The 15,278-nt window shown below is 40.7% G+C and overlaps 1 protein-coding gene across 20 annotated transcripts in view; it reads right to left on the bottom strand.

Annotated features, from left to right (window-relative positions):
* KIF21A (kinesin family member 21A) overlaps positions 1–10,699 on the bottom strand; it is a 156,755-nt gene extending 146,056 nt beyond the window's left edge. For all 20 annotated transcript variants that reach the window (XM_055359225.2, XM_004052957.4, XM_055359226.2 and 17 more), the window contains exon 1: positions 10,235–10,699. In XM_055359225.2, the coding sequence (XP_055215200.1) occupies positions 10,235–10,278 (44 nt within the window). In that variant the 5' untranslated portion in view covers positions 10,279–10,699. The remainder of the gene's footprint in view (positions 1–10,234) is intronic.
* Between the last annotated feature and the right edge of the window lie 4,579 nt (positions 10,700–15,278).

Genomic DNA, 15,278 nt, shown 5'->3' with positions numbered 1-15,278 from the left:
GGGTTCAAGTGATTCTCTTCCCCCAGCCTCCCAAGTAGCTGGGATTACAGGTGCCTGCTGCTATGCTCAGCTGATTTTTGTATTTTCAGTAGACATAGGGTTTCACCATGCTGGCCGGGCTGGTCTCGGACTTCTGACCTCAAGTGATCCGCCCACCTCAGCCTCCCAAAGTGCTGGGATTACAGGTGTGAGCCACCACACGAGGACCAAGATGGACAAATTCTTATGCTATGTGTTAGAGGGGTAAATATCAAGCTACTAAAGGGTATCAACATACTGATTACAACAATTTCAAAAAACTGTAGGTACACATATTAAAACAGACTAAAAAGAAATATAGCAAAATGCTAGTAGTAACTGTATTAGTGAATTATGATTGATTGTTTTTCTTATCTTTTCCTGATAATTTTTCTAATGTGATTAACCTATTTCAATAATAGGAAAAAACTGAATAAAAATAACTTTCTTACGGAATTATAAACTGATTTTGAGATCATTAGACAGGCTTACAAGACATACTTTCAGACAGGCTTACAAGATATACTTTCTGGTTCTAAATATCAGTCTTGTTCTAAAATGCCTTCAGGCAAGTCTTTATATAAGTTCTATTAATGAGTATTGCAGGCACATTGCCCCAGTAGCTCCAGGTCCCAGAAAAAAAAAAATTTATCAAAAAAGTTAATGTATAATTAAAATTTTTATATTATTACTTCTGCTCCTTTTACTCAGTTTACCCCTTACAGTGCTCTTTACTCCACAGCCTAGTGTAATACTTCTTGCTAAGGTTGATGAAAGGAAGTAAAAGGAAAGCATTAGCAATATTTCCAAAAATCTGGTGCAACCTAATTCAGAAGGAAAATTCACATTTTTACTATCCACTTTAGTTACCATTCTCTTACATTAGGTTAAGCAACTAGTAAAAAGTATAACTCAAAACTACTGTTAATCTCACAAAGTATATGCTAGTAACTTTATAAACACTAAGAACTATACTAATTAAAAGGCTTTGTGGAAAAAGAAAGAATAAAAATAGTGAATTCTAATAAATTATAAAAGGATGAATTTGATAGAGTAGAGCAGTATGGCATGTAATTTATATATTGAAAGCAAAAGAAAACGGGGAGACTAGATAGAATAAGGATCTTGGAAGTATTTATATATACTGTTATATCACTTATAGTGGTGTAAGTAAGAGATACTCAAAAAGCAAAAGAACAGATACCAGATACAGACATCTTTAAAGCACTTTACAAATTCAAGTTATAGGTTGTACATCAGAGAATAACTAATCCAATTGCTAGAATTTGGAATATAATCAACATGCCCATCGTTGCTGTCCTAGTCCATTTTGTGGTGCTATAACAAAATACCACAGACTGGGTTATTTATAATGAACAGAGATGTATTTCCTACAGTTCTGGAGGCTGGGAACTCCAAGGTCAAGAGGCCTGCATCTGGCACGGTCTTTCTTGCTGCCTCATCCTAAGGCGGAAGGCAGAAGGAAAGAGAGCATGCACAAGAGAACAAGAGGGGACTAAACTCTTTTATAACAAAGCCACTCTCAAGAAAATGAAACTACTCCCTCAATAATGACATTAATCCATTAATGAGGGCAGAGCCCTCATGAACTAATCACTTCTTCTTAGGCTCCACTTCCCAACATTGTTGCATAGGGGATTAGTTTCCGACACATGATCTTTCGGAGGGACACATTCAAACCATAACAGTTGGTTATACCAACTTTATCTAATAATATTAGTACCTATGTTTGTATAAAAACCATTTTTCAAGTGCTTTCACATGGTTGTCTCGTGATCCTTTCTCAAATCCAGGGGAGAATTACTGAGGGAAAACCAAATTTATCAGGGGTAAGAGTCTAAACCAAAACAGTTTTCTAACCATGCAATGCTCATTTTATTATAGCACATTGCCTTCAATTACTTCAATGCCTCCAGCTTATGTGATTCCAGTACACAATGAACACTCATTAATTATATATTTTATGAATGAATTTTGATCCAAAAAAGTAAATAAGAAGGAATACAATTGAGGCTAGAGATGCCCTGTGCCTCATTAGTACCATGTGATCAATATGCCACATCATAATAAACTACAGCTTGACTCTCCAAGGTCTCTTGTTCCCACTTGCTGAAAGATAAAGACTTACTTAGAACAACTCCTAGCTGACTTAGTAGTTGTATCAAATAATGTGGATATCTATTCTGAAAAAAATGTAATTCCTTCATCATATTGAGAGATCTATGATATTATCAGGCCTACGTGACAGACACAACTCTCCAAAGTTGAGAATAATTCAAATCCAGTCTCAAAAGGTAACATCTTATTACACACTAAGATACCTAAAAATGGGGAATAAACCTTGAGCTTTCCTTGATGTTTTTAGCCTCTGGGTGGGTCCATGATCCCCACCATTCCACAACTAAGTTTGAACACTTTTCTTGGTTCTTTCCTCTTACTGAAGAAGCAGATGGATGTGCCCAAGTAGATTGACCCTGGGGTTAAATCCTGAATGACCTTTATTACAGTCTGGGAACTCAGATATCTACTTGTCTCAAGTCAATAATCCAATGTCCTTCAAATGTTCTATTGTAATAGTGCTTAAATATTCTTTGAGTTTTTGAACATTTCAAGCCATTTCCTATTGGAATTTCAGAGGGAGAGAAAGAAGAATCATATATGGCAGGTCTAAGACCCCAAATGGCAGAAATTTTTCTGCATGACATCAGTCTAGAAAAACTTTGTGTAGATGTGGGATTTAGGATGCTTTTGGGGTGACAGGCCTCCATTACAATCAAAATATACTCTGTATTTCCTTCTGAAATGGGTCTGGTTAAGAACCACTTAATTAGTGAAGTAACACTCAAAAGGAGGTCTTTTTAAACCACTCAGATTTCTGCCTCCATCTTCCATTCCAGATGCCAAAAAATACGCCTCACTCCACCCCACCCCCACCCCACACTCCAGCCACCTTCCGTTTAGTGAGGTTGTTATTACTGCAATGTGCCATAATCCTTTAGTCTGTTGGAGTAAAGTATTAAGAACCAAAGTGGGAGGAAGCAGGGAAGCCACATGTCTCAGGCCTGGAATTCACTAAAGAATTTCTATTTACATGTTTAAAATTATTTTCAAATTAGACTACATACGAATTTTATTTCTGTGGTTGTTGTGAAAGCATTAATGTGCTACTTGCAAATGTTAAAAACAGTCTGCATTTTTTTATAACTCAGTTCTGGCATTTCTTTATATTTTAATATACCAGAAACCTCAAAATTTAGACCTGGGTTTCTACCCCTGCGGTTCCTCTCCCTTTACTTCTGAAAGATCTTTGTTAGAATCACTGATCAAGTTCCTACTACTGAGATGCTTCTAAAGTCAAAATAATGGGTTGACAGTGAGCGACCTTATCTAAATGTCAAAGTAAAATTATATAAGGAATGCTTAAGGGATTAAAATTGTAGGTTATTTTAATATAAAAATTATTTCTTCGATGTATATTAGCAAAACACGAAGTCCTAGAAAATCCACAGCACTAATCAAGAAGACTTGAGCTACTAGTCATGTGACTTCAATCAATTCCTTTTAACTTTTCTGGGCCTCTAACACCTCAACTATCTCGAAGAAGGGGCCTCAACCAATTAATCCCTTCAAGATCCCTTTCAACTTTAAAATCTATCTCGTCAATAATTATAAGGGTTTACTATATTTTATATATATATATATATATATTTTTTTAGACAGGGTTTCACTGTTACCCAGGCTGGAGTGCTGTGGCTATCCACAGGAGTGATCACAGCACACTGCAGCCTTGAATTTCTAGCCCCAAGCGATCTTCCCACCTCAGCCTCCCAAGTGGCAGGGACTACAGACACACACCACAATGCCAGCTTTAAACACTTTTAATAATTGCAAAAAAAAAAAAAAAGAACAAGGTAACCTCAAAAATTATTCTGAAACCTTCAGAAAGATCTCATAATAATTGTATGGTATCATGAAAACTGTCCCTTTGGCTTGGCTGTCATTTGCTTCAAATAATGCCTGAGCCACGGGAAAACTATTTTAACACTCCGAGAAGATTAAATAGTTAATCCATTGGGAAACCGAGTTGAATCCACAAATCCCCTTTCCAAAGAGAAGCAGTGAAAATGACAACAAACAACTTTGTTTTATTTTGAATAAAATTGTTCTAATGATATACAGCAAACAAATACTATCATCTGCCATGCATTTTTATTGATATGTTTTTCTTCCTAATCTGAAACTCAGATTATGTCAGGCCACATGTGATTTTGACAGAAAGCAACTATTTATAAGTCCAAGACTCATCTTTGAGCTGTAACATGTCTTGGGGAAAAACACTTAAAATAATGCATATTCCAAGTCAATTTATTTGAGGAGAAATTGATGAGAATTGGAAGATTGGGCATATTATAGTATTAACTGCTACGATCATTTCTGCTTTCATGGTTTCACTAAACTGGAATTTCTAGTGCATCATTCACTACCCCATAATTAGGCATCAAAATATTAACCAATTAGCAGGTAAGATGGCAAGAGCTCAAGGGGTAGTAATAATTAGACATGAAACCTGAAGTTCCATTGAGTCCCAAATAACAAACAGGTCCACTACTTAATAAACCATATCTGAAGAATGACTATCAACCCACATTTTGTAAATGAAATTATTTCATTGACTTTCTACTTGCATTATCTGCTGGCTTTTCAGTCTACTCTCTTTCATTTCCATTACTCCTCATCCAAATACAAAGACATATAAGTAGGGCATGATATAAGGAATATCCTCCTAATGCATTGGCATTTTGTATCATTGTCTGTGAGAAATGTATGAACCAAAAAATGTCATTAAGAAAAATAAGAGAGAAACAAAAACTCAAATCTAACAATTACCTTTCATTTCTGGTATGTGCTATTGATTCTGTTGTGTGTTCATTCCCACATATTTCGTGTGTTTAAAAAGCATTGTACTGCTAGATCTAAGCTCCATGAAAGCAAGGACAACATATGTCATGTGTGTTGTGGTAGGAAAGTGTCTGGCATGTAATAGGCACTTAAAGATTTGTTGTATTAAGGATGAAAGGAATAAATAACCAAACACCAAATAACCATCTATTTCCATAAAATAAATGTTTCTCAGAGGTCTCACTCATTTGCTTCCATATTTTTTGAACATTAAACTGTTTCGAATAATTTACCTCACATGTATATCTAGAGTTTCAACTTAAAAGATCCTTATTACATTGAATATATTAAGTAAAATTTTTTAAAACATTTGGAAATATGTTTCAGAGCACAGCAATAGATATCAGAAACCTGAGTTTGAGTTCCAATTCTGTTACTTAGTGGTGAATAAACCTTGAGACACATTTTTCTCCTCTGTAAAACAGAGATAATAGCTGCCCAGGCTATCTCATAGGATTTTAATGTAGAGCCAATAAAATATTATTCATTTGTATTATAACCAGAATGGGACAAAGAGACCATTACAGCCTACATGTTTCTTCTTCAGTAATAAGGATACCTAAAGAAATTATATTATTAGGAAAGTCAAGTTTGAAATATTAAAATAGTTCCTTCCAGTTAATATAGAGGCATCATTAGTGCCTGCAGTTTGACTAACAACACCTAAAATCATATTTAACAGACTGTGCATGAAAAGTTCTTACAACTCTTAATATCTTTAGGATGACAAACCAGCATTGGGAAAAAGAAAAGTATAGTGAGCTCACATTGCAAATAAGTGCCAGTGACAGACCTAAAACTGAGCTTCTGAATGTCGAAATAGCCCCTAAGCCTGCTGAGCAATGCCACTCCTTAAAGTGCTTTGGTAAGGTGAAAACCTAGCAAACTGAAACAAAAATTAGACCACATTGCACACTAATCCAAACTCACTGTCAAGGATAGGTACAGTTCTCTGATAAAGCCAGGCAAGGAAATTTTAGTTTCTATATACAGAGAATAACATAAAAACACAAAGGTCCTTTCTGTATCTCCCATTTTCACCAAACTCTTGACATATTTTGCAAGCTAAAGTTCTTGGAAAGGAAAAACATTTCAAAGTTATCGTGTCAGCAGAGATAAGGAAGAGAAAGGGACACATCCTCTCATAATGTATTAGATTTAGAATGTTAAATGTTTGACTTTATCATTTTGAGTTAACTGTTTGGTTCAAATCAGTATACTTAGATAATAAGAATAGATTCTACATTGTACTTTATTGTTCACTTTTGTTGGCGACATCTATCTAAGCCATCCATTCACCTTACCACATTTCCTAGGAAATCAGCTACCTGATTATTGAGTCAAAATCCATACCTTCCTACACCTATGCACTCAGAGGAAAAAAAGTGTTGCTGTTGAATCACATCTTACATCTTACATGTATATGTATACTTGTGTGCGTACATGCATATCCACTCTAAAACCAGATACCCAGTATTTTAGTATTTTCTTAATCGAAGGATGTGATTAGTCCATGATGGGGTGTCTGTGAAAAGTTTTATTCTAAATGTATTCCTCACATTTTTAAGTTATAGTGCAGTGGTATCCAATGGACACATACAATGTGAAAGTTAATTTTAATTATATTTTATTTAACTCAATGTAAGCAAAGTATTATCATTTCAACATACAGTCAATATAAGAATTGAAATATTTACATTCGTTTCTTCAGAGTAAGTCTTTGAAAGCCAATGTATATCTATTACACTTACAGTTCTAGTCAATATGTACACTAAATTTTCATCAGAAATACTTGTATCACTATTTCGATTTCAAAACTTTACAGCTGAAAAAGTAGATCCAAGTTGTTCGAAACATACTTAAAAGTTTATGATAACTGGATGAAGGACCAGTTTTTAAATTTAAATTTTAACTCATTTAAATTAAATTAAAAATTTAGTTCCTCAGTAGCATTAATCATAATTCAAGCGCTTAATAGCCACATGGGGTTGGATAGCAAGGGCTGTTATCCAAATCCATATCTATCTCAGTGAAAGAAACCCCACAGAACATCTCAAATATACTGTAAAAGGGTATTTTTGGAAATTGAATAAAAATTGTTCTCCTTAAATGAGAATCTTTCTGTTTAACATCTTTCTCCCAAAGCCTTAAATGACCCATTTCCTTATCTTGAGAAATCTACGATAGAGTCATCAGCTTTAACATACTAATAAACCTCTAATAAAACATAAGCACCTCTAGGATGCATTTCCACAATTATATTATTCATTAAAGGAAAAAAGCAGGTCAAATGCTTTTGTTGATTTTGTATACAGACACACGATTTTGTATTGATTTATTTATTCTGCTGAGGAACCCTTCTCAAACTGAAGGGTAGGGTAACAGGAAGCTGGAAAGATTAAATAATTTGAGGAAATATTTTAGTAAGTTCAGGTCCTGTCCTAGTTATATCTTTTCTAGCAATATCAAAATATGAATAACCTGTGAAAGCCATTCATTTGTAAATGAACTAATACAAAATCAAGAACAGGCAACTGACCCAAAGCTAAGTGAAACTTTGCAAAGCCATGTTCTTGCCTCTCACTTCTGCAGGGTTAATGGTTAAGAACTTGGGCTACTGAGTCAAGCTATCTGGGTTGGAACCCTGGCTCTCTCATTTGTTACCAATTTAACTTTGGATGGTTTACTTAACCTTTCTGTGCCTCATCTGTAAATGGCCATAATAACAAGACCTAAGTCACAGATTGTTATGAGGAATAAATAAGACTTTACATGAGATAAAACATCTTAACACAGCACTAATCCCGGCACACAGTATAAGTCAAACAATTATCACTACTTTTAGCCCAGAAATCAGGATAACAGAGACGGGTATATATCTTCAATAAATAATGGTTATAAATGAACAATATAAGTCCAAACACTTTATAAATACTAAAGTGCTATATGAGTATAAGCTATTTTTATCCTATATAAAGTAAGTTTACAAGGTAGCTCTGTTCAGAGAACAATGTATTTAATGAAAGAAATCCCCGATTTATCCAGGCGCAGTGGCTAATGCCTGTAATCCCAGCAATTTGGGAGGGACGGCTTGAGCCCAGGAGTTCAAGACCACCCTGGGAAACTTAGGGAGGCCCCATATCTACAAAAATGTATAAAAATTAGCCAAGCAGGGTGGCACATGCCTGGGATCTCAGCTACTCAGCAGGCTGAGATTAGAGGATTGCTTGAGCCCAAGAGGTTGAGGCTGCAGTGAGCTATGATGGCACCACGACACTCTAGCCTGGGTGACACAGCAAAACCCTATCTCAAAAAAAAGAAAGAAGAAAGGAAAGAAGAGAGAAAGAGAAAGGAAAGAAGGAAGGAAGGAAGGAAGGAAGGAAGGAATCCTGAATTCAACAAATTGAATCTTCACAATGTGGCTTACTAAGTTATGTTGAAGTTTTTATAAAGCCTTTCCCCAAAAATCAAACCCACATTCATTCACCTAAAAAGTCCTAACATACACACCAAAACAAAATACAAGTTATTTATCAGTCAGCATCACTTTAGGGTCATCCACGGCTCTACAGGCAAAGAAGCATCGGATTTAACAGAATGGTCAACAAACTGCCTTGTGATAGTCTAGAGAATTCACATATAAAAATCTCAAACGTCTAAAAACAGACAAATTGTCTGTTTTCAGTAATATTTTATGCACCTTCTTCACTTTCCTTGATCAGATCTCCTAACAAAATTGCCTCTTATTGGGTTTTCTGTCTTTTTCCTTCCCCTTTCTCCACCCTGGTGCAGTCATTAACTGGTATTAAAGGGCCAAAAGAGAGGTAGTAGCAGTGAATAGGAGAAACAGACTAATCTAACAATCGGATAAGTAGCCCTAGAATAACGAAGAAGGCCTAATTAAAACTTCAAAAGCCTTATAACAGGTGATTCTAACCAGTCATAAAACTGTCACCTCCCTGGGTGGTAAAAAAAAAAAAAAAAAAAAAACACTTAAAAACTCATTTTATTATTTAAGTTAATTAAAGATACAAAGTATACGAAACAGCCATTACTATGCCTGACCCAAGATGTGTCACTAAAATAGTAACTATAGAAATGCTTAGAGGGGAGAATTTTTAGAATAATTTTCTGGAAAGACTACAAGACTGGGAGATTGTTAATAGTTTCTAATTTCTTGGAGTGTCGATTATTTTTATAATCCTTAAAGCATAAATAAGGAGAAGTGAATTAACAGTAGACTCTCAGAGCTGTGAAAGCCACGCACTTACTCTAGGATGAATGCTTCATTAATTTTTCACACAGTGTGATGATGTTGCAATTTTCCATGAGCAACTATCAGAGCTTTCCTTCTTGATAAGTATCAAAGCAGCCGAAATTACATCGAATACTCGTGCCTGTCATTGGCCGAAATATAATTTCAATACTAGGATGTACCTAGTATTTCCAGACTCACACCCTGGCCTGGGTAACGTTACGATTACATTGTATCCACCCTGCCTAATGTCAGTATGTTTCACACAGTCACCCATTTCACCCTTCCTCTGGCTAAAGAGTTTTCTCCTTCTGTAGACCTCTCCCCAGTGAATTTTACCTTAAATTCCACTCCCATTCCAACACCCAAGAGGCCAGATCTGTCTCCTCTACCCACACGCGGGGGCATGTCTAGATCCCCGTGATGCTGAAAAAGATGTCCCATTTGCACAGACATCAGAACCCGAGTGGGCGCGCGGCGGGCCCTGCGGTCGCCGGCGCTGACAGTCAGATGCTTTGTCTCCTGCCTGGGAAGGCCGGAGCTGCATGGACACGTATGACAGACATTCTAGAACTAATAAAAAAGAACACCACAGCCCCGCGCACAGGCAGCTCCTCCCGGACAGGCGATAGCCCAAGGCGGCCAGACCTGAGGCGACTGATCCCGCGAGGGGACGGAGGGGAGTGACGAGGGCTTTTCCCCCAGAGAAGTCAAGACGGCCCCCCAGGGACCCGGCGCCGCGCAGCCGCCAGCCACCTGCAAACACAGACGGCGTGAGGGCGGCGCAGTCGCCCTGCCAGCACCCGGCCGCGCCTGCCAGGCCGGCGGGGATTCACTGCCTCAGTTTCCTCAGCTGCAGAACCCAGCCGGGACGCCCCTCAGGTCGCTCCACTCCGGTAGCCGGTGCTCCGCGCCACAGCCAGGTCCTTGCCGCGCCCTCAACCCGCCACCCGCCGCCCGCCGCCGGCAGACCGTCCTCACCTGACAGCCACCCGCACGGAGCTCTCGTCCGGGGCGCCCAACATGCTGGCGGCGGGCAGCGATCGGGCCGTCGGGCCTCGGCACCGCAGAGCTGAGGCGCCGCTGGGGCCGCGGGACTCGGGCGCAGTAGGCTGGGGCGTCTGCGGGCGGCCGGCTCACCTCCGCCGCGCTCCAGCCATGTTGGGCGACTGAATGGAAAGGTGGCGGCGGCGCTGAGGCAGCAAGAGGAGGAGGTGATTCACGGCTCGCGGGCGCCCGCCCCTTCTCCACCGTTCACCCCCCAGGATCTGGGGCGGGGACAAAGCGCGCTTGAACGGCGAGCGCGCCTGTGGAGAAGCCGACAGGCCGCCAGCGGCCTCAGGGCGGCCGGGTGAGTGCGCCCTGCCCCCTCCGGTGGGGACGCGGCCTCCCAGCGGCCAGGCTGGGGACTCCACGCCCGCCGGGGCGCTCCGGGCTCCTCGCCCCGCACTGCGTCAGCCGCCGCCGCGCGGCTCGGCCCCACCTCGCCCTCCCCCAGCCTGCGCCCCGCCCTGCCCTCGTCGGGACACTGCCTGGCGCTGCTGGGCAGGGAGGCGAGGGGGAGGGATGCCTGCCGCCGGCTGCCCTCGCCCGAGGGCGACCAGCCTGTGCGCCCTTCCAGGCTCTTCTGGGAGAAGGAAGCAGCCAGTGCACGCGCTGCTGCCCGGTCCCTTCTCAAATCGAAGCTTGATTCAGCGGCGCGCCGGGAGCCAGCCAGCTGCTGCTGCAGTTCGGCTTTGTGTCCCACGCATAGCCTTATTGTCCTCTCTGCAGCTTGGACTTTGACCCCCTTCCCTAGCCCCCAGCTGAACGCCCTCCCTCCTCGCTCCCCGGAGTCGGTCATTCATGCTAAACGGACTCCCGGGTTTGTCCACTGTCTCTGGACAGCTGGGCTGTTCTACAGTTCATCGCCCGTTTACCAGCTCGGGTGGGATATGGAAATGATTTACTCGAGACTCCTGAATGCGTTTCTGTTCAATCATTTGTACACTGGTAAATGAACTGCACCCTGGTACTGCCAAGTGTTCCCAGAACTGAATATATCCACCAAGACCTGCTGTGTAGTAAATCCTTCCAAACTGATTTTCTTTCCCTTCTGGCCTTTAAAAAGCACCTCCCAATCCCAGGATTCTCTCAACATTGACCCATTGTGGTTTCTGTTTGTCACTATTGTGCTTCCACATGCCTTCAGATAGCTCTGTGGAAACAGCCTTTATTAGCTTTGCCACAGAGTATCTTTTGTGGACTGCTCCATACATCTCTATAAACAAACATGTGGCTTCATACAAAATAGTATCACAAATTAAATGGCACTGTCCAAATAAAGGCACTACCTCAAATGCCTGCAATCTACAATCACATAACTAATCATCTTGTTCAGCAGTGAGACAGCAGTGTGGCTCAGAGAAGGCTGCAACACTTTGGGAAAAACAAGAAGTGTTTGATGATTTAAAGCCATGGGAAGGCCGATGGGGTATATAATTATAGATAGTTTTCAATTTATTCTGTCCCTTAATCTCACTACCCCTAAATCTTAACAGACATGTAACTGGGAGGTAAAGAGGGCAGAGATGCTGAGTATCCTTCTATAGATCAAATTGGTGGGAAAGCTCTCCTCTGGCTACTCTTTGGAGGGCCTTTCCTAGCCTCAAAATTTATCCATCAACAAATCAGAGCTGCATTTCACCCTGCCCTGGCAAGCCCATATCTGGGTGGATCTGGGCTGGCCACCTTGCTTCTTTTGTTGATGAAAGCTGCAAGGAAAGCAAGAATGGCCCAGCACATTTAACAAGAAAACTAAAGAGAAATTTGTATAATTCAAGACCCTCTTTTAAAAAAAAGTTCTTTTTAATTTTATTTTATTTTGAGACAAAGTCTTGCTCTGTCGCCAGGCTGGAGTGCAGTGGCGTGATCTCGGCTCACTGCAACCTCTGCCTCCCGGGTTCAAGCGATTCTTCTGCCTCAGCCTCCTGAGTAGCTGGGACTACAGGCGTAAGCCACCATGCCCAGCTAATTTTTGTATTTTTAGTAGAGACAGGGTTTCACCACATTGGCCAGGCTGGTCTTGAACTCCTGACCTTGTGATCCACCCGCCTCGGCCTCCCAAAGTGCTGGGATTACAGGCATGAGCCACCGCACCCAGCCTATTTTATTTTTTGAGACAGCGTCTCGCTCTGTCGTCCAGGCTGGAATGCAATGGTGTGATCTCAGCTCACTGCGACATCGACATCCTCCTCCGGGGTTCAAGGGATTCTCGTGCCTCAGTCTCCGGAGTAGCTGGGATTTCAGGCATGTGCCAACACATCCAGGTAATTTTTGTATTTTTAGTAGAGATGGGATTTCACCATGTTTACCAGGCTGGTCTCAAACTCCTGACCTCAAGTGATCCGCACACCTCAGCCTCCCAAAGTGCTGGGATTACAGGCATGAGCTACCTCACCTGGCCAAAAAAAATTCTCATTTTAAATAACAATAGTATACATATATGTCTCAGTAAGGGGAGTCACAAACACAAATGCCTACAGGAGCCAGGCAGGTAGCTCAAAAGAGCAGAGCAAGATGAATACTATGATAAAGGTGAGGACTATCATAAAATAGAGACACAGGCCCCTTCCAAAGGCGGTGGCCATCCTCAGCTCTGGCTGAATATTGCCTTGATGAAATGCAAATCCAATGCTGCCAAGATTTTTATTTCTTGTATGTATGCTGCTTCTCAAGAAAAAGAGAAAAACAGATCTTTATGCAAAAACTCCTTAGTTTTAAACACCAACAACTAATTCAGCACAATATTTACATATGCTGCAAACCAGTCAAAATATGTCTCAGGCCAACTTTAGTCCCAAGACACCAGGCTGGAACTTCTGGACAAAATATTAGCACCAATAACAGCTGTGGCTTTGGGTTCATATTGCACGTGGTTTCAGGAAGAGGCAGTGTAGAAATTCAAATTCTCATTAATGACCTAGTCAGTAATTTTTCCCCAAATTTCTAAAGTTGTAAAATTAACATACTATTTTGTATTTAGTTCCAATTCATTTACAGCTGCTATAACACCTTTCCTTATGACTCCTCTTTTTTTTTTTTCTGAGACGGAGTCTCGCTCTGGAGTCTCGCTCTGTCACCCAGGCTGGAGTGCAGTGGCACCATCTCGGCTCACTGAAAGCTCCGCCTCCTGGGTTCACGCCATTCTCCTGCCTCAGCCTCCCGAGTAGCTGGGACTACAGGCGCCCGCTACCACGCCTGGCTTAACTTTTTGTATTTTTAGTAGAGACGGGGTTTCACCATGTTGGCCAGGATTGTCTCGATCTCTTGACCTTGTGATCCACCCGCCTCAGCCTCCCAAAGTGCTGGGATTACAGGCGTGAGCAATCGCGCCTGGCCATGACTCCTCTAAATAATCTTAATTTCTTAATTTCAAGAAAGTTCTAAGGGAAGAGCTTTTACTGCAAGAGTGGTTTAAGTCCTATTCCAATCACTGACTCAATAAATATTTTAAGTGATTATATGCAAACAAAGTGAGGGACAACAGTGATTTAGAGAAGAATAAGACTATGTCAGTGCTTACAAGGAGTTTACTGTCTAGCACAGGAAGATATGTTTGAAAATACTAAATGGAATAACAGGAATTACGAGAGAAATACGATGAATTTTACCTGGACGGGTAAGGAATTCTTCAGATATAAACCGCATAGGATGGTCTCCCTGAGTCTACTCTTGCCTTCATATTGCAGGAATAATGTTTTTGTTGTTTTTTTTTTTTTTTTTTTTTTTTTGAGACAGAGTATCACTGTTGCCCAGGCTGAAATAGAGTGGGGCAATCTTGGCTCACTGCAACCTCTGCCTCCTGGGTTCAAATGATTCTCCTGCGTCAGCCTCCCGAGTAGCTGAGATTACAGGCACCCACCACCTTCCCTGGCTAATTTTTGTATTTTTAGTAGAGACGAGGTTTCGCCATGTTGGCCAGGCTGGTCTCGAACTCCTGACCTCAGGTGATCCGCCTGCCTTGGCCTCTCAAAGTGCTGTGATTACAGGTGTGAGCCACTGTGCCTGGCCAGAATAATGTCCTTTTAAACATAAGTCATTTATGTCATTTCTCTGCCTGAAACCTTCCAATGGCTACTAACACAAATAGAATAAATTATTTTACACTTTAAGACCTTCACACACTGTCCCTGCCCCAACTCTGACCTCACCTTTTGCCACTCTATACCTTAACAACTACTTTTTGGTGAGACTGGTCTTCTTTCTATTTCTGGAACTCATAAAGTTCTTTCCTGCCTTAGGGTCTTTGCACTAGCTATACCCTCTCCCTGGAATGTTCTTTCCCCAGACCTTCCCAGCGTTGGCTTTTTTTTTTCTTTTTTAAATTTCTAGGTTATCAGTTTAAATGCTGTCTTCTCAAAGAGGCCTCTCCTGATCACCCAGTCTAAAATAGCACCCCCACAAAGACCAGCTACCTGATTTGCACAACCCGGTACAAAATGAAGATGTGAGGGATCTTGTAAGAAAAGGAGGATAAAAATGATATGAAAAGTATGAAAATAGAAAGTTTTTCCCCTTCCTTTAAGCTCTCTTGTGTCATGGTATTTTTTATTTGCTATTTAATGTCATTCTCCAGAAAGAAAAGTTAAAGTTTTAGATATTTCCATGACTTTCTCCATTCATCTTTATAGTGTACAATGCTGGTTTTAAGTATCAATAGAAGAGCATTTAACTCTTACATGGGATTATAAAAATTATACAACTTATTTCATAGTTCATACATGCATTTTATTCTTCACAGTAGAAACACTGCACAAAACTAACTCAACTGTTTTTATTTCATACACACATATGCTAATAACATTTCCTACCTTTGACTTATAGTTTAATGAGGAAGAACTGAAAAGAAAGGAAACTACTCTGTCCCGTCTTTCCCTTTCCTTTTACTGACATGGTTTGGCTCTGTGTGCCCACCCAAATCTCACCTTGTTTGTGATAATCCCCATGCATCAAGGACAGGACCAGGTGGAGATAGTTGAATTGC

The sequence above is a fragment of the Gorilla gorilla genome, chromosome 10, assembly GCF_029281585.2.
Source record: "Gorilla gorilla gorilla isolate KB3781 chromosome 10, NHGRI_mGorGor1-v2.1_pri, whole genome shotgun sequence".
Classification (NCBI taxonomy): domain Eukaryota; kingdom Metazoa; phylum Chordata; class Mammalia; order Primates; family Hominidae; genus Gorilla; species Gorilla gorilla.
Note: the sequence above shows the minus strand (reverse complement) of the source record. Positions and strands in the feature narration are given on the sequence as shown.